At 40.6% G+C, this 21,755-nt stretch overlaps 1 protein-coding gene across 6 annotated transcripts in view; it reads left to right on the plus strand.

The window, feature by feature from the left end:
* The window catches only part of ITPR1 (inositol 1,4,5-trisphosphate receptor type 1), a 327,038-nt gene that overhangs the window by 188,328 nt on the left and 116,955 nt on the right, over window positions 1-21,755 (plus strand). For 4 of the 6 annotated variants that reach the window (XM_053897548.1, XM_053897549.1, XM_053897550.1 and 1 more), the window contains 6 exons: window positions 567-695; window positions 4,963-5,083; window positions 7,539-7,723; window positions 11,726-11,874; window positions 12,866-12,977; window positions 18,590-18,622. In XM_053897548.1, the coding sequence (XP_053753523.1) occupies window positions 567-695; window positions 4,963-5,083; window positions 7,539-7,723; window positions 11,726-11,874; window positions 12,866-12,977; window positions 18,590-18,622 (729 nt within the window). The remainder of the gene's footprint in view (window positions 1-566; window positions 696-4,962; window positions 5,084-7,538; window positions 7,724-11,725; window positions 11,875-12,865; window positions 12,978-18,589; window positions 18,623-21,755) is intronic. The other 2 variants (XM_053897552.1, XM_053897553.1) reach the window with 1 other exon arrangement.

Below are 21,755 nucleotides of genomic sequence, written 5' to 3' on the forward strand. Positions count from 1 at the left end.
CGTAGAACAGATGAATGGCTTAACAAGGAGCACAGTTCACTTTTAGGGGAAAACACAGACAACTGTAGTTACTATGCCTCTTGTTGTCTTTTAAGGTGTTAGATTTGCCACACATGGCTAGGAATTTGGAAGCAATAGCCCTGTAGGTCCCATACCGACTTAAAAAAAATTTTTTTTAATGTTTATTTTTTTGAGAGAGTGTGAGTGGGGGAGGGGAAGAGAGAGAGGGAGACACAGAATCTGAAGCAGGCTCCAAGCTCTGAGCTTTCAGCACAGAGCTGACAAGGGATTTGAACCCACAAACCATGAGACCATGCATGACCTAAGCTGAAGTCAACTGCTTAACTGACTGAGCCACTCACGCACCCTGGTCCCTTATCAGTTTTGTTTTATGAGTCTATACTGGGATACACAGTTGATCAGTTTCTCTGGCTGCATGATTTATTGTTGTTATTTCAAGCCTTTATTTTCGTTTGTTGGATTAGCAGGAGTGGTTACAGATTTCTTAATTCTACAGCTGATCTACAGGTTTGGTGTGATGTCTAAAGCATCCACTTGCCTTGCAGGCCTGTAACAACACAAGTGACAGGAAGCATGCAGACTCAATTTTGGAAAAGTACGTTACTGAAATCGTCATGAGTATCGTTACTACCTTCTTCAGTTCTCCCTTCTCAGACCAGAGTACTACCCTGCAGGTAAGAAACACAAGCGGTGCAGGGCCTTCCCGACAGAGCTTCAGCAATTGCTGTTGGTGCTGATATGGCAGTGAGCAGCTATACACGAGCCTTCATGGATACAAGATCCTTTGCTTTCTCAGGATGCCCTTGGATAAATAAGCACCTGAGGATGTTTTTCTTCACCAGATGGTTGTATTGATTGTTGATCTTTTTTCCTTACAATGCCTGTTCTTCTCCCCTTCAATCTTGTTGATTCCTCCCTTCCAATTTTAGGAGAAGCAGCTTTCAAATAGGTGCTAGCATGTTATTAAGGCTTTTTAAAAACATGTTTGGAAACCTCCATTTTAACTCCTGAAGTGTGTGCCTTAAGCTCATCCCAAGTGCTGCATGGCAAGAGTGAGAAGTCTTTAAGCCATGGCAGCAGGGCTGGTGTATTGTACAGCAACATGGGCATGTGAACTCCTTTGTGCACAGTGCTCCTGGGGTGTGCAGTGCAGCAGCCCTGCGTGCTGGTTCTCACTGTACAGTTTCAAAGTTTTGAATCCATGGGTCTGAAAGAGAATTTCATTCTTCGACTTGGAAAAATCACTCCTCTTTTTATAACTTAGGTCTGGGTCAACTGCTGTGGGAGTCTTACAGCAGGTGCGTTGGTACAGCCTACAAGATGAAAGTTGGCCTTGGTCTCCAGTGATCAGAAGAGAAATAGTAACCATCCTTGTCATAGAAAGAGGTAGAGGCTGTCCTGGGGTTGATGGACGGCCCAGAGTTATTGGATTATAGACAGATAATCCTAATGCAGGTAAATTCTCCAAGGGAAAGGTGATTCATGGTAGTATCATACTCATTAGTATATTTATCACATCCTGCTCTATTTCATTAACATACAGAGAGTTCATATAAGCTCAGTATAGTCTATGAGGTAGATGATATTGCCATCTTTGTAGCTCCATAAACTGAGGCTCAGAAAGTTTAATTACCATGCTGAGTCATGGTCACAGCCATTAAGTGGCATAACCATGATTTCAACCTACTTTTCTCTGATTCTGAAACTTGTGGAGTTTTTAGTGAGTTACATTTGCTGGGAACTATTGGTAACCTTCTGTTTGGTTAGAAATAACTATAAAAGCTAGCAATTAAGCTAAAGTATTGCAAAGTTTGAATGCTATCTTTCAAATGTCTGTATATATTCTTGAGTAATTGGGGAGCAGAAACTGGTTGGATCCCAAGCGCATGAGTTACCAGAGGCCAGAATGTGTTCTTTACCAAGTGCTATTATGCTGAGAGCCAGCCAGGAAAGCTGCCATGGTTGCTAAGATTGGACTTGCTGCTTTTGCAATTTAAAGTGACAATCCTTACATCAATGCCCATTCTCCTATGGATCATGAAATAGTATTGCAAAACCAAAATGTCAAAGTAAGTCAATCAAATTAATTGGAAAACTATTAAACAGGAATATGAGTTTTGGTTTCCCATTTTGGTCACTCCTCTCTCTTCTTATTGCCTTACTCTGAAACCAATTTTTGGACCACCTAATAAGCCAGAATGGTCAGAGACATGAATCTTCAGTATAAGTGTTGTAAGTCCCAGCAAGACTCAGGTTGTCCATATATACTTAGAATACAAAATCCAAAGTGGATTTTAGGTTTTTTGTTTTTTGTTTTTTTTTTTTTGTTTTTTTTTTTTATGGCTTTCTAGAGCATGTATTTTCCAAGGAATACTATTTTTGGAGTTCTCATGGCCTATCTTGTTTTGTTTATATGCTGAACAGTATATGCGTCATTTCCCAGCTAGATTTTTACCTCCTTCCTGGCTGCCTTCCTTGTTTGTTTAGTTTTTTCCTTCTTTTCTTTCAACCCAAGCATATGAGGAAGGAAAATGGTGAGCTTGGGTTTGGCCGTGTCACATTTATTTTATTATTTATTTACTTATTGCCAGTGGAATGTCCAGGAGGCAGCTGGGACTATGGGATCTAGGGAGGAAGGATAGAATTTTGGAGGCTTCAGAGCAGGATAAAGCTGGTTTCAAATTCACACTCTTTGCCTTATCAGCTCTGTGAACTTGGCTTGGTCACAGAACCTCTTTTCTTATATTTGAAACAGGGCTGTAATGTCAATCCTGTAGGCTATCGTGAGCAAGAGAGAAAATATTTGCGAAACATCTAGCATAATGCCTGGCACAGAGTAGCTGCTTAGTAAATATGATCCTATACTTTCTCTGCTACACCATAAGCTACAGTAAGAAGGACATAGCTATGCCTTATGTGCATAGTTACTTCTGATACTGCTCTGTCCCTTGTAGCTTTTTGTGCTTGGGACCTGGTAGGTGCTGATTCACTGAGTAAGTAAATGAGTCCATGAGACTCAGGAGAGTGGAGTAGTAGAATCCGGATATAAACAGTTGGTAGTTGAAGCCATGGCCAGGAAAATGAAGCATTTTACTAGAACAGACTGGTCAGAGCACGAGTAATTAAAGATAGCATCTAAAAGAGGCCAGAGGAAGGTCTTCACTTGATCACGCAGGCAGAGTGGGATTCAGGAACAAGCAGGGCTTCAGGATAAGAGAAGGGAGGATTTTACGAAGAGGGTGATGGGCAGCCGTGTTTTTTAGTCCGAGAGTTTGAGTGACTTGATGGCACCAGATTGCCCATTGGAATGGGTCATTAGAAAGCAGCTACACTGGCTAACGTATTCCTCTTTTGTTTATCCAGAGGTGAGACGGGAACAGAGCAAATACCCAATAAATACTGATTAAATTGAATTGAGTCAAAGGATACTTCTTTCTTTGAGTTTGGGTGTTGGGTTCCCATCCCAACTCTAACACATATTCCCAGTGGGGTGGGTGATAATACCACTGCTTACTTCCTATGGTCATATGGTAAGGGTTCCATGAGATATGTAGAAAGCACTTAGCACTTGGCGTGTGGGAAGTGTTCTCCATAAATGGCTTCTCTCATTGGGAACGTTGTGCTCAGGAGCTAAATATCAGGGTTTTGCAGCCAATTTCTCAGGCTCTTTATGATCTTGTCCTCTCTTAGTAATGCAGTTTACTGTCCTGGGTAGCTGGGAGGTGTAGAACAGAAAGTACTTCCTGAAGAAAGCAATAAGATTCTGCTTTGCAGGTGAACTTTGTGGAAAGAGCACAAATTGTCAGCATCAGAGAGCCCTGAGGTTGACTGACTGCTCTGGCACCACTTGTTAGTTCTTTTGGATACTTTCTTTTAACTTTTATGGGCCTCCATTTCTTATTTGTGGCATTAAGGCAGTTCATGTGCTATAGGATTGTTAGTTGAGGCCCCCAATGAGCTTTCACCTGATATGTGACACTTAATAAGTATAAGTTATCCAAACATTGTTCATAGAAGAGGTTCTGAAATCTTATTAACCTGTTGTGTTGTCATGTAATAGACTTGATTTTCTCCTTAGCACCATGTTTGTTTTTTTTCCTTCCATCTCAGAAACTTCTCTACAGTGTTTCACTACTTTTTTTCTTTGCTATATTAGCTCCTGCTGTTTTTTGGAGGGGCTGTGCAAGTCCTCTTCCTACAAACTAAAGTCCAAAGCTACCTGGATCCAGGTAGCTATGGATAGAGACCAAAATTATAACTTTGAAATGCATTCAGAAATCACCATCAAACTGATAAAGTAAATGTTTGAGTTCTTTTATTTTAAAAAGAGCAAAATTTATGCTGTCATAGAATAAATCCTATCATGTAGTTAACTTCCCAGGACTCATCTCTAGTAAATGAATATTTATAAAGTATAATATCAGAATTCTACTCTGTTTATATCATGGAAGACAGTGCTAGAAATAAGTATGCATTCTTGGTGAGATTCACTTAATAGTTTGTTTTTGCTAATCAAAAACAGAGGTTCTACATATAGTGTACAATGTCTGGAAAGAACTTTGGGTTATTCTGCCTCAATCCACTCATTTTATGTATTGGATGAAGTTAAAGCTCAGATGTAAGCTCATTTGCCTCAAGTCAAATAGCCAGTTGGTAACTGGACAGGAATACAAGTTTTCAGACATTGACTCCACTGTTGATTCTTATGGTCAGACTTGAATGGTGTCAAGTTTGTACGTGGTCTTAAAATGCTTCAGATTTTTTTCCTCCTTTGACAAGGCACCTGCTGGAATCCTGCTCATAACTAGTCACGCCTTCCCACTCTTGCAAAGGGTCCGTTACCATTAATTCACAGTTCATTACAATGTCTGTTTCTGATCTGTGTGTCAGTGATCTACAGAAAAGTCATATTGCCTGTCTCTTGGCCTCTCTTCCTTGCAGACTCGCCAGCCTGTCTTTGTGCAACTGCTACAAGGTGTGTTCAGGGTTTACCACTGCAACTGGTTAATGCCAAGCCAAAAAGCCTCTGTGGAGAGCTGTATTCGGGTGCTCTCTGATGTAGGTAAGCTATCAGTGCAGTTGGGAGTAACATGATGACAATGAATTACCTCACAGCAGTAAAGGCCACTCAGTTTTATTGAGCACTTGTTATAGCTCTTCTAGAGTTCCACACACAGGAAGTTGGCAGAGGTAGAATAGGAATGGAGGTCTTCTTGATAGCTAACCCTTGCCTTCTTTCATCTACCAAGCTGGCATCTCCCAAAGCGAAGAGCCAGTAAGTCCCAAAGAGCGAGAGGCTTTGAAAAATACAGGTGCATGGTTAAATGTTAGGCATCTCTTGGCAGGTCCCAGTGCACACACACTTACTCAAGGCCCTGGGAAGTCTCTCTCAAGAAACTAATTTGTTTACTCCAGTAAGTGTATTCAACCACATGGGAACTTTTTTTCTTGCTAAGTGCACATCCAATCCCAGGGGGACACCCTTTCTCAGAAAAGGTGCTCCCTATTGCCTGTCAATTGTCACCTCTCTGGTAGCTCTGAAAATGACTGCTCCCTTCACCCTGACTTTATCAGACTCTGTTACTCAGCCCTACTCCCCTTCATAAATGGGAAGCAAGGGGCTCTCTTCCTGCATACATTTAAGAAGAGGTATCTCTTTACATTCCTGCAGACAGGCAGCACAGAGGCAAGTCGGGTTCTTGGATTATCAAGTAGCTGTCCACCAAATATAAATTGTGTTGATTAGGGTTTCTTGCCTGATTTCAGTCATCCCATCCTGATTTCCTTGATTCTCATATGGTAGGTAATGGTGTCTTTTTACTGTTTATGCGGTACTATCTCACAATAAGAGATGAAGCTTTTGAAAGAGTGTACATTATAGGTTCATGATGTGATATCTTAGATCCAGGGCTCTGAGACTGTATCCCCAAAACCCTGTTCTCTACCCACATAGGATTGTGCATCATGAAGCTCTTTGTTGAAATTTGGGCAGGTTGCTGAGTTGGCTAGCTCAGCACTCATTAGGGAGATGAAATGCTTCAATAGTCTTGGCGGTGATGTGAAAAGACAAAGGGAGTTGATGTCTGCAAAATGGCAGGGCATGAAAGCAGCACAGCACACTCAGCCCAGGAACTCAGACTTCTGTCCCTTGCGGAATACCTTCTCCTGACTGAAATCACACCCAAAATTCACTGTTTTCATTGTTCATCTTCTAAAGGGGTATCTAAGGCACATAGTTTCTAGCTGAGTGTATGCTGTGCATCCTGCTTTTTGATATTAGTCATATTTCCCCCCCATATTTCTTACTTGCTGTATTAAACTGTTCGAAATTTGTTAATTGGCCGATGTTTTCTTGCCCCACATTGTGTTTTGTTTTCTTTTGTTTTTACTGGGACTTAAACCTTTGCTTCTCAGATTTCTTCTTCCAGGGTGCTGGAGTTGTTTTTAGAATTAGATGTAGGTAATACCTTCTTTGCTTCTGGTCTTATGAAGCATTGAAGACATGAAATAGTTGTCTTGTTTTTTGGAGGTTGTTGGATTTTCCATATTGAAAAAAAGGATTGTTAGTTATGTTCCTTTTTAAAAAGTTTAAAGTTTTTATTTTGGAATAATTTTAGATTTATAGGAAGTTGCCAAGATAACACACACAGTTCCCCATGTACCTCTCACCCAGTTTCCCCCACTGTCAACATCTTACATCACCTGGGTATATTTGTCCAAACTATGAAACTGATGTTGGCCCATAGCTATGAACTACACTCCAGATTTGGTACCACTTTTTCCATTAATGTCCTTTATCTGTTCCAGGTTTCAATCTAGGCTACCATGTTGCATTTAGTTGTGATGCCTCCCCAGTCCCTTCTGGTCTGCGACAGTTTCTCAGACTTTCCTTGTTTTTTTTAACGACATTAATAATCTTGAAGAGTGCTGGTCAGGTGTTCTGTAGAATATCCCCCCTTGTGGACTTGACTGTCATCTGTCTCATGATTAGACTGGAGGTTTTTTTAAGAGGAAAAGAGAACAGCCTAAATAGAAAGGATAGCTTATGTTATTATAAATATTATCTTTTGTTTTATGTTTGGCTTAAATTGGCATTTTGTAGATTGTTGTATAGAACACCATTGAGAGAGAATTTTTGGAAAAATAGTTTCTTGGAAAAATGAATTCCCTGTTGTGATAATTCTTAAAATATGTGAACAACATGAGAGACCTTAAGATGCCATTCATTGAGGAAACCCATTGAGGTCTAACTTTGACCTGCCTGCCTAAACTTTGACCTAAAACATTTCAACATACTTCAGAGCTACAGCCCCCCCCCCCCCCCGAATTCATATTGAGAAGCCCTGACCTAACAATGTCAAAGTTCATTTGAGTTCCTCAGTGTTGACACAAGCATGCAAGTGACCTATTACAGGCATGGATGAATCTGCCTAAGGGTTGATGGGGGGAGTTAAGTCTGTCTTTAAGGCGTCTCCCATGCAAGTTGGAGGCTCATGAGTCCTGTTTCTTCTGTGTAGCCAAGAGCCGGGCCATCGCTATTCCTGTGGACCTGGACAGCCAAGTCAACAACCTCTTTCTGAAGTCTCACAACATTGTGCAGAAAACTGCCATGAACTGGCGACTGACCGCCCGCAATGCGGCTCGCAGAGACTCTGTTCTGGCAGCTTCCAGAGACTACCGGAATATCATTGAGAGATTGCAGGTAATGTCAGGCCCAGAGAGGAGTGAACCTGAACCTGGCCTGAGGTGGTTCCCCCAAAGCAGCGCTTCCATGAGCCAGAGAAAATCCAAAACGGGCCAGAAAGAGATGTCAGCATGTGAATGGCTAGTCAAGCACAGTAATGTGTGTAGGACCCAGAATGCAAAGCTGCTTGGGAAGAGAAAGTCTTCTGGCAAAGTCATGGTCTTTAAAGGTTTTCGACAGATTTCTTTCTTTGCTTTTTTTTTTTTTTTTTTAAGTTTATTTGAGAGAACACAAGTGGGATGGGGCAGAGACAGAGGAGAGAAAGAATCCCAAGCAGGCTCTGCACTGTTAGCGCAGAGCCTGATGTGGGTTTGAACCCACGGAACCAAGAGATCATGACCTGACCTGAATCCAAGAGTCAGACGCTTAACCAACTGAGCCACCCAGGTGGCCCTGTATTGACAGATTTCTTCATGAAGAATGGGGACTGCTCTTTTTAGGAAGGAATAATTAAGTATTACAAAAGGATGCTTAGAATAAGGGCATAAGTGCTCCATTTTTTTTTTTTTTTAATCACTCTGGGATATTTAGCCTCTGGAATCAGCAGGTAAACAAGTATTATAATGTCCAAGAGAAGAGTTTTCTCTCAGAATGAGTCAAAAGAAAATAAAACCATTACTAAATTGTATCTGTATTTTACTTCTTTCTTGCACGTATGAAGAGATCTATCCCTTTGTTAAGTGGAGAGTAGTGAATATTTGGTGCATGTGAAACACTTAAACTTCCATCATAACATTAACATCTTTACTCAAGTGATTCTCTCACAGGTAGTGCATGGGCTATAGTTGGAGAGTCTCAGCCATTTCAAATGAGCCTGCTGGAATGGTTAAAAGCATGAACTCAGGCCAGTGCCTCAGGTCAAATCCTGATTCCACTGCTTATAAATAGTGTATCTTTGGGAAGGTTACCTCATTTCTCTATGCCTCAGTTTCCTCATTTGTAAAATAGCATAATAATGACACCTACCTCAGGGTTAATGTGAGGATCGCGAGCATTGATTACATGTTCCGGTTATCTGTGCCTGCCTAATGAATAACACCAATTTTTTCATTTTCTCAGTCTGTTTAGAGGTTGACTGGGCTCAATAAGGTGTCTGTTGCTCAGGGTTTTGAATGCAGTAATGGTCAGATGGCAGCTGTGGTTGGACTCATCTTGAACTCTTGCACATGTTTGGCAGTAGATGTTGGGACCCCAGCTGGAGTTGTCAACTGAAATACCCACCTGTAGTCTCCCCATGTGGTCTGACCTTTCTCACAACATGGCGGCTGGATTCCAAGATCAGCATCTCTAGAGAGAGACAAATGAAGGCTGTATTGCCTTTATGACATGGTTTCAGGAATCACATAGCATCACGTCTGTCAATTTCCGTTGGTCAAGGCAGTCACAAGTGTCTATTTGAGGTTCAAGGGAAGGGGATATAGATCAGCATTTGATGGGAAGAATGTCAGTGACACGGTGTAAGAAGAACATGTAAGATAAGATATATTGCAGTGGCCATCTTTGGAAAATTGCGTACACATAAACCACATAGAACAGAGCCTGGCACGTAGTGAACGCTTGATCAATGGCAGTGCTATTATGATTATTACTGTTACTGTCACTTCTGTGATGACTGTAATAATGATGATTAGATAAAACATGAATCTCTGTGAGGTTTATGTAGCCCGCCTAAAGATTCATTCATCAGCCCCACTCATGCTAGGCACTGGGATACAATGGTGAGCAAAACCACAAATGATCTTTGCCTAGATAGATTCTCAAGTTTTGGAAGGGAGGTACGTGAGTCAGCTAATCATACAGGTGAAAGTAAAATGGCAGGAGAGACCATGTTGCAGAGAAGTGAGTAGTGCTACAGAAGGATGATAAGGAACCTAATCGTGTCCACAGCTGGAATGGTGATCCAGGAAGGCATTGCTGGAGGAGTGACATTTGAACTGAGATCAGAGGAATGTGTGACTTGCTTGAAGGAAGAAATAGGAGGGAGGGAAACAGCATGTGAAAAGAACATTATACGGGACAAAAGTGTGGTGCACTCAGAGACCAAAGGAAGGTTAGTGTGGCTGGAGCCCATGAAGCTGGGGGAAAAGGAAGCATTTCTTAGGTCAAGGAAACAATTTTAGCCCCACCGTGACAGACCCAGTTCTTAAAGATAATTTGGTTCCAAATAGAGTGTTTCCTGACTCCACTATGTTTTTAAAGGGGAAGGGTATTAATAGATTCAGAATTGAGTGCATAGTACTTTTTTGTCTGTTCAAACTAAATAAATTATCTACGGCCAAACCAGTTTTTTTGTGCTCTTCTTGAATTTATTATACATATTCTTGAGAAGTAAAATAAAATCTGTATGCCCATGTAATGCTTGGCTAGTGGCTGAAAGGGTCCTCATTATCTAATGATTTATCTAATGAATCCCTGGTAGTTACAAGATTGCCTAGGACAGCCAAAGTTATAATGTAAGAACATTCACCTGTGGACTGCTTATACAATTAATCCCCATTGAGACATCCCCCTCACTTAACACCAGCATCTTTCCCTGCCCATTGCTTTGCCATCCTTGTCTGTTGGTCTCTTCTCGATTGCTCACTGTTAAACATTTGACAATACAATGCAAATCAATTGCAATGTAAAGTTCAAACCTTGCAAAAGATGCAGGATTTTATGAATAGAATGTTGAGAAGCTACTTGAATCCCCTGAAAATGCTATAGACAAAGATTTGCCAGAGTTAGGACCAGTGACTACTGAAGAAGAGAACTTTGGGAAGCTTTCAAACTGTTGGAGAAGCTAGGAGAGTTTTGCAAAAACGACCCTCTTTTTGTCTATGCTGTGAATGTCCATATGATTTAAGGAGTGTTGCAGTATACTCTTAATTTTTCTGGAGAAATTGCCTCCCCCAAGAAGTAATTTGATTCATGCATTCTGTCTGCATCCTAAATATTATTGAGTGATTACAAATTTTGTCAAATATAAAATAAATAATATAAACCTGTTTTAGTTTTTGGGTAAAAGATAAATCAATTCTTTATGACCATTGCCTATGAAATTTACATCTCCAGTTGAGTTGAATGCATTTCAAGTGCCCTTTCCCATGCAAATCTCTTCGGTTAACTAGGCCCTCCTAATACTGTCCAACATGATGTGTTAAGCACCTGCCTTAGCCAGCTTCTAGTTAAGTTCTGAGTTACCGAGCCATCCAGATGACTTTAGCATCTTTTGAAGATAATTTCTCATCTGTTTTCTGCCATTTGCCTTTATATGGTGTTTGTTGTGTTGGTTTTGCTGCTCTTTCAACTTCTCTCTGTTTTCCTCTCCTACAGCTATGTGTTTTGCATTTGAAGACCATCATGCTATCAGGGTACATGTATTTAGCATGTTGATACAGCATGTTCATTCATTTGTGTTCTCATTTTTGTATGACTTTTTATTATATGAATAATTCATGCTCATTGGAAATAATTTGACAATACTTACAAGTACTCATATGTGGGAGAAAATCAGAATCACCTGCAATCCCACCACCCAGAGAAAACTAGGAGTGATGTTTTGATGATATTTGGTATATATCCTTTGATGTTGATATTTTCTATACAAAATCAGATCATATAGTCCATCCTATTGTTTAACCATTTTTTTTACACTCATTGTAGACATTTTTCCATGTGGTTGAATGTACTTTTGTGCATTATATTTTAAAATATGTGGAATGATCCCTTGAGTAGCTTAAAGATCATCTAAAAAGAAGGGCTGGTGGGGCTATTCTTCCCTTGTTTTCTGCATCAGGGGTTAATGCTTCGGATACCTCTGGGGCAGCGTTTAATAATTTGAGATAAATACCAGACGTTACTAAAGGTACTCTAACCTAGCCTGGCTTGTGGTCATTTTTGAGGTCAGATATGAATGTTCTCACTCTCCTGTAGTCAGCCTGGCCTGAGCTGCTCACCAAAGCTGTCCATCTGTTCCAGGACATTGTCTCCGCCCTGGAGGACCGTCTGAGGCCCCTGGTCCAGGCAGAGTTATCTGTGCTCGTGGATGTGCTCCACCGACCTGAGCTACTTTTCCCAGAGAACACAGATGCCAGAAGAAAGTGCGAAAGCGGTGGCTTCATTTGCAAGTAAGCAGCCTCGTGCTCTGGGGTGGTCCGGGGCAGAGCACTGCTGACCAGATGAAGCACTTGCTCGTGAAGAAGCAGACGCTCGCCTTTTCACTTTGATGCATACAAGGTCATGTGTTAGAGTCCTGTGCTGACCTTTCCAAAGTAAGTTTGTAGGTTTGGTTGTTCTTCCCGACACTTGTTTTGGTGAGTTTCTCCTTTTCCCTGCATACCCCATCATTTTTCTTCCACTCCACAAGAACTGACAGAGTGCCCACCATGGGCTGCAGTACAGATGCAGAAAAGTCGTGAGCCTGCTGCCCTCAAAAAGCTCAGATCTCCCAGGACCCCACAAAGGAGTTAGTTAAGCAACTAACACCTTTGTAGTTGCTTAGGTTTTGCATTGGTGCATTACCTAAACAACAGGTTCCATGACCAAAAATCTTCATCTGATTTTTACCACTAAGTTTAGTTGGTTGTTTAACTTGAGAGTCGGCTGTGCCTCTGAGTTTCGTACTTTTCTGGGATGCTCAAGGGACAAGACTGTGGGTAAAGGAACGGTGTTTTTTCGCCTTCACGATCATCTTCATGAGGTTTTTTATACTTTATATTTTAACAGTGCTATGGGCACTCCTCAGTGGATAAAGTGTATAAACTAACTTGTTAGTGTATAAACTAACAAGTTTGAGTGGACTTCTGTCCTGTTTCTTCTCTTCCTATAATCTTTCTATCACGTGTGGTAGACTCCTGCCCTCTGAGCCCTTTTGCGGTTACTGACCAGCAGGTGTCGCCATTGAGACGCTGTTGAGACACTAACTGGCTGTTCTCACAACAGTGAATGGCCAAGCATGTTTAACCTGGGAGTCCTTGGTAAATATTTGTTCATTTACTGCCTAGTTACAATAAGTTTCTTGTGAAGTTTGTTTATTTATTTATTTATTTACTTACTTACTTACTTATTTAAATATGCTTTCAAGGACCTAATGCATGGTTTTCCTCCTACCACGTTCAGGTTAATAAAGCATACTAAACAGCTGCTAGAGGAGAATGAAGAGAAACTCTGCATTAAGGTCCTGCAGACTCTCAGAGAAATGATGACCAAAGATAGAGGCTATGGAGAAAAGGTACTGAATGTTATTTTCTTGTTAAAACAGGGTATTTCTAATGAAGTTGACATGGGGTTGTGGGTTAGAAATACACCGTAGTTCAGGCATTGACTGAGGGGTTAACTTCTTTCTTTTTTAAAGCTAATTATCTTGTCACTAAGAGTAGCTACATCATATTCCTTCTCTTTTAAAAGGCACATATACTTAGCTGTTGTATAGACTGCTTGCTACATAATGAATCTAATGTCGGGGAAATAGTAATAAGACTTTTCATCTACATTCCCAGCGGGAATGCAGACACCTCTTGTGTATCCCAGCGTGCATTCCTGAGTTTTGGATCCAGCTAAGCATACCTGTGGGTTTACTTCTTTCTGGGGAGATGTTGCACAATCCCTGCAGTGTACTAAGAAACTCCCTCCAGTTCTAACTGGAATTAAGGCAGGCAAACACACCATTTCTAGCTGAGATTGGGAAATGGGCAGTCCCTGCGACAGGATACTTCTTGGCATCGGCAGTGAGTAAGGATGTGTAGAGACCCTCACAGTTTCAATTTTGGTCCAATACGTGGGGAAAAAACAACAATCTCATTGTCCCTCACCCTTTGCCCCCCTACTAAAAAAAATCTGGGCCTCAGTTTAAAATCTCACCAGTTTTCATTTGAAGGTAATAGGTCACTAATTATCTTCAAGCCACTTAAGCAGCTTTTTCTGAATTGGTAAATCGACTGATGTCATTGATTTGTCAAAAAACCCAGTAACTCATTGATTAATCTCTGTGAAGAAGCCTTAATAATTAAATCACAGCCTTCTTTTTGAAAGTGGATAGTTACTACTGTATTATTCCAAGTATAGAGGCCTGCAGGGATCCTGATTTCTAACCTAAGCAATATCGAACATAAATATTAGAGCAATTTCATATATGAAAATCTTTGGATAAGAAACATAAAACAGCAAAGTACACAAGCCCTTTAGCAGTATATATTTCTTCACTGTCTCCAGATTACTTGGCTTTTAAATGTCACTCTAAGTTTTAAAAATACATAAAAGGTGAATGAATGTTGACTAATTAGGAAATAAGTATCTATAACTCAGGAATTTGATGGTGGAAACCTGCTAGAAAAGAGTTTATAAATACAAATGATAGACATGAAGAAACATTGTACAGATGAGAAATGATGAGATGTCCTGTTCATACACACACCTGTATAGGCACCTACGTAGGTCTTGCACTAAAAAAAGAAAAAGAAGAATAGGAAGGAGCTAACAGCAGAGAATACCAGACAAACAAACGGCATTTTTTTTCACAAGATCTTTATTTTTCTTTGAGTGAGCTTTAAGAAATTTTTAAAAATATAATTCCAGTTACAGAAATTCACTCTTCATAATAAGATAGAATCCACCAAAAGGGCCATAACCAGTTATGAATATATTTGTAGCTTTGGGGGCATAAAACTTGATTTTCAAAGGTTGAGACCAGTTTTCTCTCCTTTAGAGTATCTGTTCATCTCTGTGACTGAGATTTTTATAGTAAACTTGGTGTCTCTACTCCCACAAATGTTACAAGTTGTGATTATATTTCCGTTTCTCTGAAGTTTTCTTTTTTATACCATAGAAAGTAGAAAATCTAGGAGTCGAATCTGTTGCTTGGCAGCCAAGTACGTCAGGGTCTTTGGGCTGTGTGGAAGGTATGCTTCCCCACTGGCTTTCCCTGCCTGTTGGTGCTAACTGGGAGAACATCATTACAGACCACGGGAGATACTGGATCTGAGATGTTGTAAAATTGTCTGTTATAAAGCTCATGGAAAATGTTAAAGCCTGGGGATTTAAGAGGGCAGTAGGTGGAGGTTGTTAGGAAAAAGTAAATAGTTGAGAAGAGCTTCTTAGACCCTGGCTCACATTCTTTTTTCAGCTGGTGAAGAAATTAGCCACACCCAGGCAGAGAGGCTTAAAGGAAAGATGGCATGTCTTTCCAGTCTGGTTGGGGGCTGTCATCCCCCTTTATGAAAGTGAAAATACTGCAGGCAAATGTGGGAAATGCCATGCAACCAAGGAAGACATTCCAGAAACCCATGGTAGTCAACAGTTTCAATGCCTATAGTACATACTTAGAATGCTTCTGGCCCTATGCTTTGTGGGAAAATGCTTCTTAACCCTTCACATTAATGGAACTAAAAAGAGTGGGGGGAGGACGTTAAACTATTTCTGTTTCTTCCGATCCAATAGTGAGTATTAAATTTGTCCTATTTTATTAAGGCTGTTGAAAATGGTTTTGATGTTTTGCTGGCTGTCCCTATTTGAGTAAAGATGCATGACGTAGGGGCAGGCCAGCTCTTTCAAGGGTGGAAGGAACCCAGAGCCAAAGAACTAACCTTTCTCAGGCAAACCAGTTGGCTTTAGTTGATAAAATAAATGAGGTGTTCTTTGGACTGGATGCTCAGGGCACAAGGGCAAGTGTGAAGTCATTTCCGTCTTCCTGGCCCAGTTTTCCTATTAGTTGTCTCTTAAGTGGAATTTGTCCCATGACTACTACCCTTCTGGGATGTGCAGAATTGTTCTGCCTCTCTGCCTTGTCCTGAGTCTTCATGGCCATAGTCTGATCTGGCATTGCTTTGTCCAGCCCTCCGTCCACACACAAGGAGGCCATAGCAGAGAGCTGAAGTGACCTCCCAAGGTCACATGGCTAATGTGTGACAGGATCAAGACTGAAAGCCAGGGTCTTGAATCCCTGTCCTTTCCTCCCACCCCCAACCTGGTTTCCACCATGTTTGTGGACCAAGTTTTCTTCTAAGCCATAATCCTTAAAGATCATGAGAAATAGATGCCTTTATTCATCTCTACATTTTCTTTTTTATTTTTCAAAAACATTTTTTAAATGTTTATTGTTGAGACAGAGACTGAGCACGAGTAGGGGAGGGGCAGAGAAAGAGGGAGGCAACAGAATCTGAAACAGGCTTCAGGCTCTGAGCCATCAGCACAGAGTCCCACGTGGGGCTTGAACCCATGAACCATGAGATCATGACCTGAGCCGAAGTCGGACGCTTAACTGACTAAGCCACCAAGGTGCCCTCATCTCTACATTTTCATTCAACATTTAGGATTATCAAGGTCACAGATAAAAATGAAAGATGAGATCATGATTATTCTGTTAAAAAACGTTGAAACATTGGTGTGCTTATATGGATCTACTTGTCTGAAAAGAAAGCCATTGAGTACTGCCACCCATATATTACTGGATACGCTAAAACATAACAGAATCACTGTAACACCAACTTAAATTTTTTTAATGCCATATATACCCATTAGTGTCCTAAAGTATGTCTTAAATAAAAATAACATTCTTTGACTTCTTATGTGCCAGCCACTATACTAAGCATCTCTTACCATTTGTCAGATCAGCCTCAGGAATATCATTATTGTTATTAACTATTCTTGGGGGAGAAAACTTAGGCTCAGAAAGTTTCAGAAACTTGCCTAGGGTCACACAGCTAATAATGGAGGAACCAGGAATTCAAACTGAGGCAAACACCGTGACTTCAGAGTCCCCACTCTTCTCCACTGTATCATTTGTGATTGACACCATTTGAAGTTCTCCCACAAGTTTAAGTTTCAATTATGTTACATCATTATGTAAGTGACCTGAGGCAGTGACCCTGACTTTGCTGCATGTAGCAGGACTTAAATATCTAATCTTCAGCTCAGTTCTGACTTCTCACCTATTGAAAACAGTCTCCACTTGATGCCATCTTGCTTTACAAATTATGATTGTCTCAGAGTCATCCAAAACCTGTGGTTTGGCTTAGGTCCCAAAAGAAAGCATCCATTCGGTGAGTAGTCAGTGGTCAGTCCTCTTGTCTTGGTCAGCTCACTGAGAAGTGCCTGTCCAAGAATTATCACGTATGATGCTAAGCTCAGGACTGCTAGAAGATTGTCAAAAGATTTAATCATGATCATTTAGGAATAAAAAAAAAATCATCTTTATTATGTCTCTAAAATGCTAAGGACCAGCAATGAGTATTTGTCTCATAGAGTGGTAAATATAAAATACATATCAAAAATGATAACCAAAATAATGTTGGAGTATGTTTTTGTATGGTGCCTACAATGACTTGCTATCCTGTGTATTCAAAATTAATAAACTTTAAAATCATATCAAGACTTTACCACCACTCTTTGTATGCAATGCCTACTGAATTCTGCTTTTAATCCACAAATTAAACAATGTCTTTATTTTAAAAAACAACAAAAAACTTCCCATGGCTAAACATCTCTAAAATTTAATCTGAATCTCTCTTTAACTCAAAGAACATCTAAAAGCCCCCTAGACCCATATGCCCCTAGAACATATGTTGTATGTTACATACTGGCTCCTCTGTAGTCTACTGTAGGTTCAAAGAGCTTGAAAAGAAATTCAGAGGCCAAGAATTAATTTGAAAGGGTATCTCAGAATTTATTTAAAATCTGTTTTCTTGAGGTGCCTGTGTGGCTCAAAGGGTTAAACGTCCGACTCTTGATTTTGGCTCAGGTCATGATCTCAGTTTGTGAGATTGAGCCCCAAGTTGGTCTCTGTGCTGACAACACGGAACCTGCTTGGGATTCTCTCTTCCCTCCCTCCGTCTCTCCCTCTCTCCTCACTGTCCTCACTCTCTCAAAATCAATAAGTAAACATTTAAAAAAATTTTTGTCTTCTGATAGTAGTAGCTCTTTTACTACCAGAGAGTTTTTGACCTCAAGTAATGTCAGGGTTTTCATTTCATATTAATTGGCAGAACCTGTTAATTTACTAATGCTTCTTTTGTCTAGGTGAATAAAGTATTTCAGGATTTCTAATAGGAACTTAAATTTGCAAATGTATTATTAGTGAACCATAATATAAATAACTCGAGGGTCATCTCCCCCCTTAAGCACAATTGTGATTAATGCTCTAGTTGTTTTCTTTTTCTTGAACCTGATGCTAATAAGTCACTTACTTATTAACTAATATCACTTGCGTTGGCTCTAATCATCTTTGGGGGAAAACATTTCTTTTTTAATAATAGTAACCAGGATATGGGGCTTCTAGTCTTAGGATATGTCGGCTGGCCTGCCCCTACATCATTTCATATTTGCTGAAATTGAACCTGGTTCTGATTTAGCCCAAATGCAGTTTAGGCCTCAGATCCCCCCTGAATGGTAAAATGAATGGAAAGAATGAATTTTATCCTCAGCTGAGTTGGTCACCTGTAGTCTTTGGCTCTCCTCTTTCCCATCCTCTTCTGAAAGATTGTGGTTCTTGATTGGGCAGTTTGCCCTTGCTCCCAGCTCAGTGCAAGTTTTCACCTGTGCAGGGGAGAGGGAAGGTGCGCCTCTGAGCTCTTAGTTAAGTGACCTGCCAGGTTTGCTCCCTGGCATGTGAACACGGTGGGGCAGCATCCTGCCCGTCTGTTCCTGAGCGGTGGGGTTGAGAGCAGATGTCACTGTGAGCTGTGGTCGTTAGTGCCCCCGGTGCCTGCACCCCTTCGGAGGGTCACCATGTAACAGTGCTCCACCGTGGGGAACTCAGCGCTAAGAACACGCTGACGAAGTTTCTAATGCTTCGCTTGCTCTTGTTTCCTAACGTTTCCTTCTTTTTCTCCCCCTTTTTTTCTTTTCCAGCTAATTTCCATTGATGAATTGGATAATGCTGAGGTCCTAATTTCATTTTTTTTTTTTTAAATGTCCCATGGTGATGTTTCCATGACATCCTTCCAGTGAACACTGTGGTCTGTTCCTTAGTCTTTGCAGTGTCTAGTATCTGACTTTTGTGTAGTGTGCCTTCTGGGCGTGAGTTGAGTCCTTTGTGTCTGTGTTAGCATTTCCCATGAGTTTGTTTGCCATTTGTCCTTGGAGATCCCATCTGAGTCTAGATAAAGATTTTCTAAACTGTGATAAGATTTCCGTCATTCACTGTTTAGAATCTCAACCGAATTTGTGGTTGATGCTGGTTATTAACCTATTCCTAAACTCAGTGTTGATATTCATAAAAAGCTTTTCTATCTGCACATAAAGCACCAATACAAAAAGAAATAACTGCATTCATATAGTTTGAAAGTAGTAAAAGGAGAAAAAGAACAACACTATTTTCTTGGTCCCCATGTTGGAAGGTATTGAGTGTGAGGGGGTCCTAAAAATTTTTGCCAAAGTGCATTGTGAATTCCAAAATACACATTGAGACTTTCCAGCTACAGACTTGAAATGGGATTAGGAATGTATTATTACCACGGCTTTACATCTTGGAAAAATACCTAAAGGTCAAGAAATATAATTGTCATCTGATGGTTTCTATACTTAAGTATCAAATTAGTTTTACTTACCCAGAATTATCCTGGGGACCAATGAGTAGTCATTTTGTTTGGGATTTGGGGATCTCTGAAATATTTTTTGTTTGGTGAATATTTTCAGCATTTCCTGCAGTATATTTAGGTTGCAATAAACATTTGGTAAATGGTACTAGATGTATTAATTTGGGGAATTAAAGTATATAAATGAAAGAGTTTAATTACTTGGCAAATTGAGCGCCCTGGAAAATAATTGTATTAGACTTTTAAAAATCACTTACCTGGCCTACTTTTTTAGATACCTATTATTTCTTTTGACAGGCTAATTAACTCCTTATTTTTGGGTAGGATAGAGCTACCAGATAGAATATGTTGTCTATTCTAATATCCACTACCATCGTTTCAAAAATATTAAGAGATGTTTCAGATGTATGTAGGGAGAGTTTGAATTATAGACTTAAAGCAAGTGATGATGAATTTCACTGTGTTCCTGCAGGAATGGAGCTCAGAGAGGTTAAGTGACTGGACTTAGCTCGCACAGCCAGATAGGCTAAATGGAGGCTAGCACACTGCCGCCTCAGCTCCTCACCTGCTGTATTTGCTGCTCTGCCACAGTAAACTCTGTAAGCAGAGACTTTTCCTTATATTAATCCCACATGAACCCAGGAGGAGGCCATACCCTCTAGGATGAATAGAAGGGGAGAAAAACAAAAGGCTGTGTGGTGGGTTAATTAATAACTTTACCCATAGATATTTTTGCCATTTCCTGTCTGGTTTATTCTCTTCCTGGTGTGTCCCTGAAAAATACCTAATGCCGACTTAGCATGTCAGCACCTTTTGTTACTCGTCTTTCTACCTGGTATTATAAATGCCTCACTGATTTGAACTCTTACTCTTAAATACTGAAGTTGTATTTCTACTTGCTTAAGTACAAATGAAGTCAGAAAAGAAGATCTTCCTTCACCGGAGTCTGCAATGTTATTAATATACTGTTTTGCACCATAGTAATCATTTGATGTGTTTGCTTGCTCAAGATAGGACTTGGGTATCCTGGCTGGGAGTTTATTGCTTGCTTATGGAAAGATTCCACAGTTGGAGCAGGTGTGTTTATAATTATACTCTAGGAAATAGAATACTGTCTGTTTATAAAAGAAGAATGTTCTGGCAGCCGCTTGGATTCTTTGAAAATTCCCTGAGGAAGCAACTGTGGATCCCCTCTTCGTTGTTACCCCTGGCAACCGTCAGAGCCCTGGGACACCAACACTCTGTCCCCAGTCCCTCAGGCTGTTGGATCTGGTCCTCTAAGCAGAGATGTCTGATTGGCCTTTATCATCAATGGCTGTTCTGGAAACCACCACTGCTCCTGCAGCTTCTACTCTACCCGGCCTTTTGTCAGTGTGTGCTGGTGGAAGCCTGCAGCACACAGCTGGAGTTCTACAGAAGCTTAATGAGAGAGTTCATGCTGGCCCAGGATACAGACAAGGCATCACACCTAACTTGGAAACCACTGTTCCATTCTAAACATGGTGGGGAATTGCCCCCGGAATAGTGTAAGGCATATGTGGTAATCTCATGATACCCTGACTGGGGAAGGGCCACTGCCCTTTGATGATAGAGGCCACTTGGGCATCTCAAAGAAGGAGATGTGCTATGAACGACTCGTAAAAACAAAAAAGAAAAAACAAAAAACAAAACAAAAAAACCCAACACAGCGCCTCTGTGTCTCTGTCAGTGCTCTGAGAAAACAGGGTGAAATGAGGTCAGAGTCATGGAGTCCCTGCAAGGAAAGGGCATGGTATGGGGCCTTCCCAGCTGTCTTGTGGAACAAAATTTCATTTGAAACTAAGAAAAGAGAAGGTTTCTTCCTTCCTTTTCTTTTCTCATTCCTTTTTTCTTTCTTTCCCTTTTCTTTCTTTCTTTTCTTTCTTTTTTACTTTCTTTCTTTCTTTCTGGCAAATAAACAGGCACAGTCTTCATCCCCCTGATTTTACCTTTTCCTTGGGGTGTTGGTTGAAGGGTATAGATTGGGTGAAGGAGAAAAGGAAACACCATACTTGGGTTCCTTCAGCTCACTCAAAGTTTATAGTTTGATGAATTGTTATATATGTATACACACACTTCAAGGTAGTAGAGATTTCCATCACCCTCAGAAAGTTCTCTTGTCTACCCATTCTTGGCTTTCAATGGACACTAATGATGCCAACAACACTGAGTTATATGAGTAACATTTGAGTGCCCGTTACATTCCAGGCACAGTGCAAGGGGATATGAATATGGTGATGCCCTCACATAAGCACAGCGTCTGCCCTTCTGAAGTACACAGTCCTGTGGGGGAGACGGGCAGTGGTTAAAATTAATGTTCAGTGACAACTGTCAACTATGAGAATTGCTAGCATGAAGAAGTACACGGACTCATGAGAACATAGAGTTTGGGAAACGTCTACCTGAGCAGGGAGGTCTTGTAAGAGCTTAGGTCAGGTAGCAACAAGTGGGTAGCACCAGCA

The sequence above is a fragment of the Panthera pardus genome, unplaced genomic scaffold (genome assembly GCF_024362965.1).
Source record: "Panthera pardus isolate Hobbes unplaced genomic scaffold, ASM2436296v1 HiC_scaffold_8, whole genome shotgun sequence".
Taxonomy (NCBI): domain Eukaryota; kingdom Metazoa; phylum Chordata; class Mammalia; order Carnivora; family Felidae; genus Panthera; species Panthera pardus.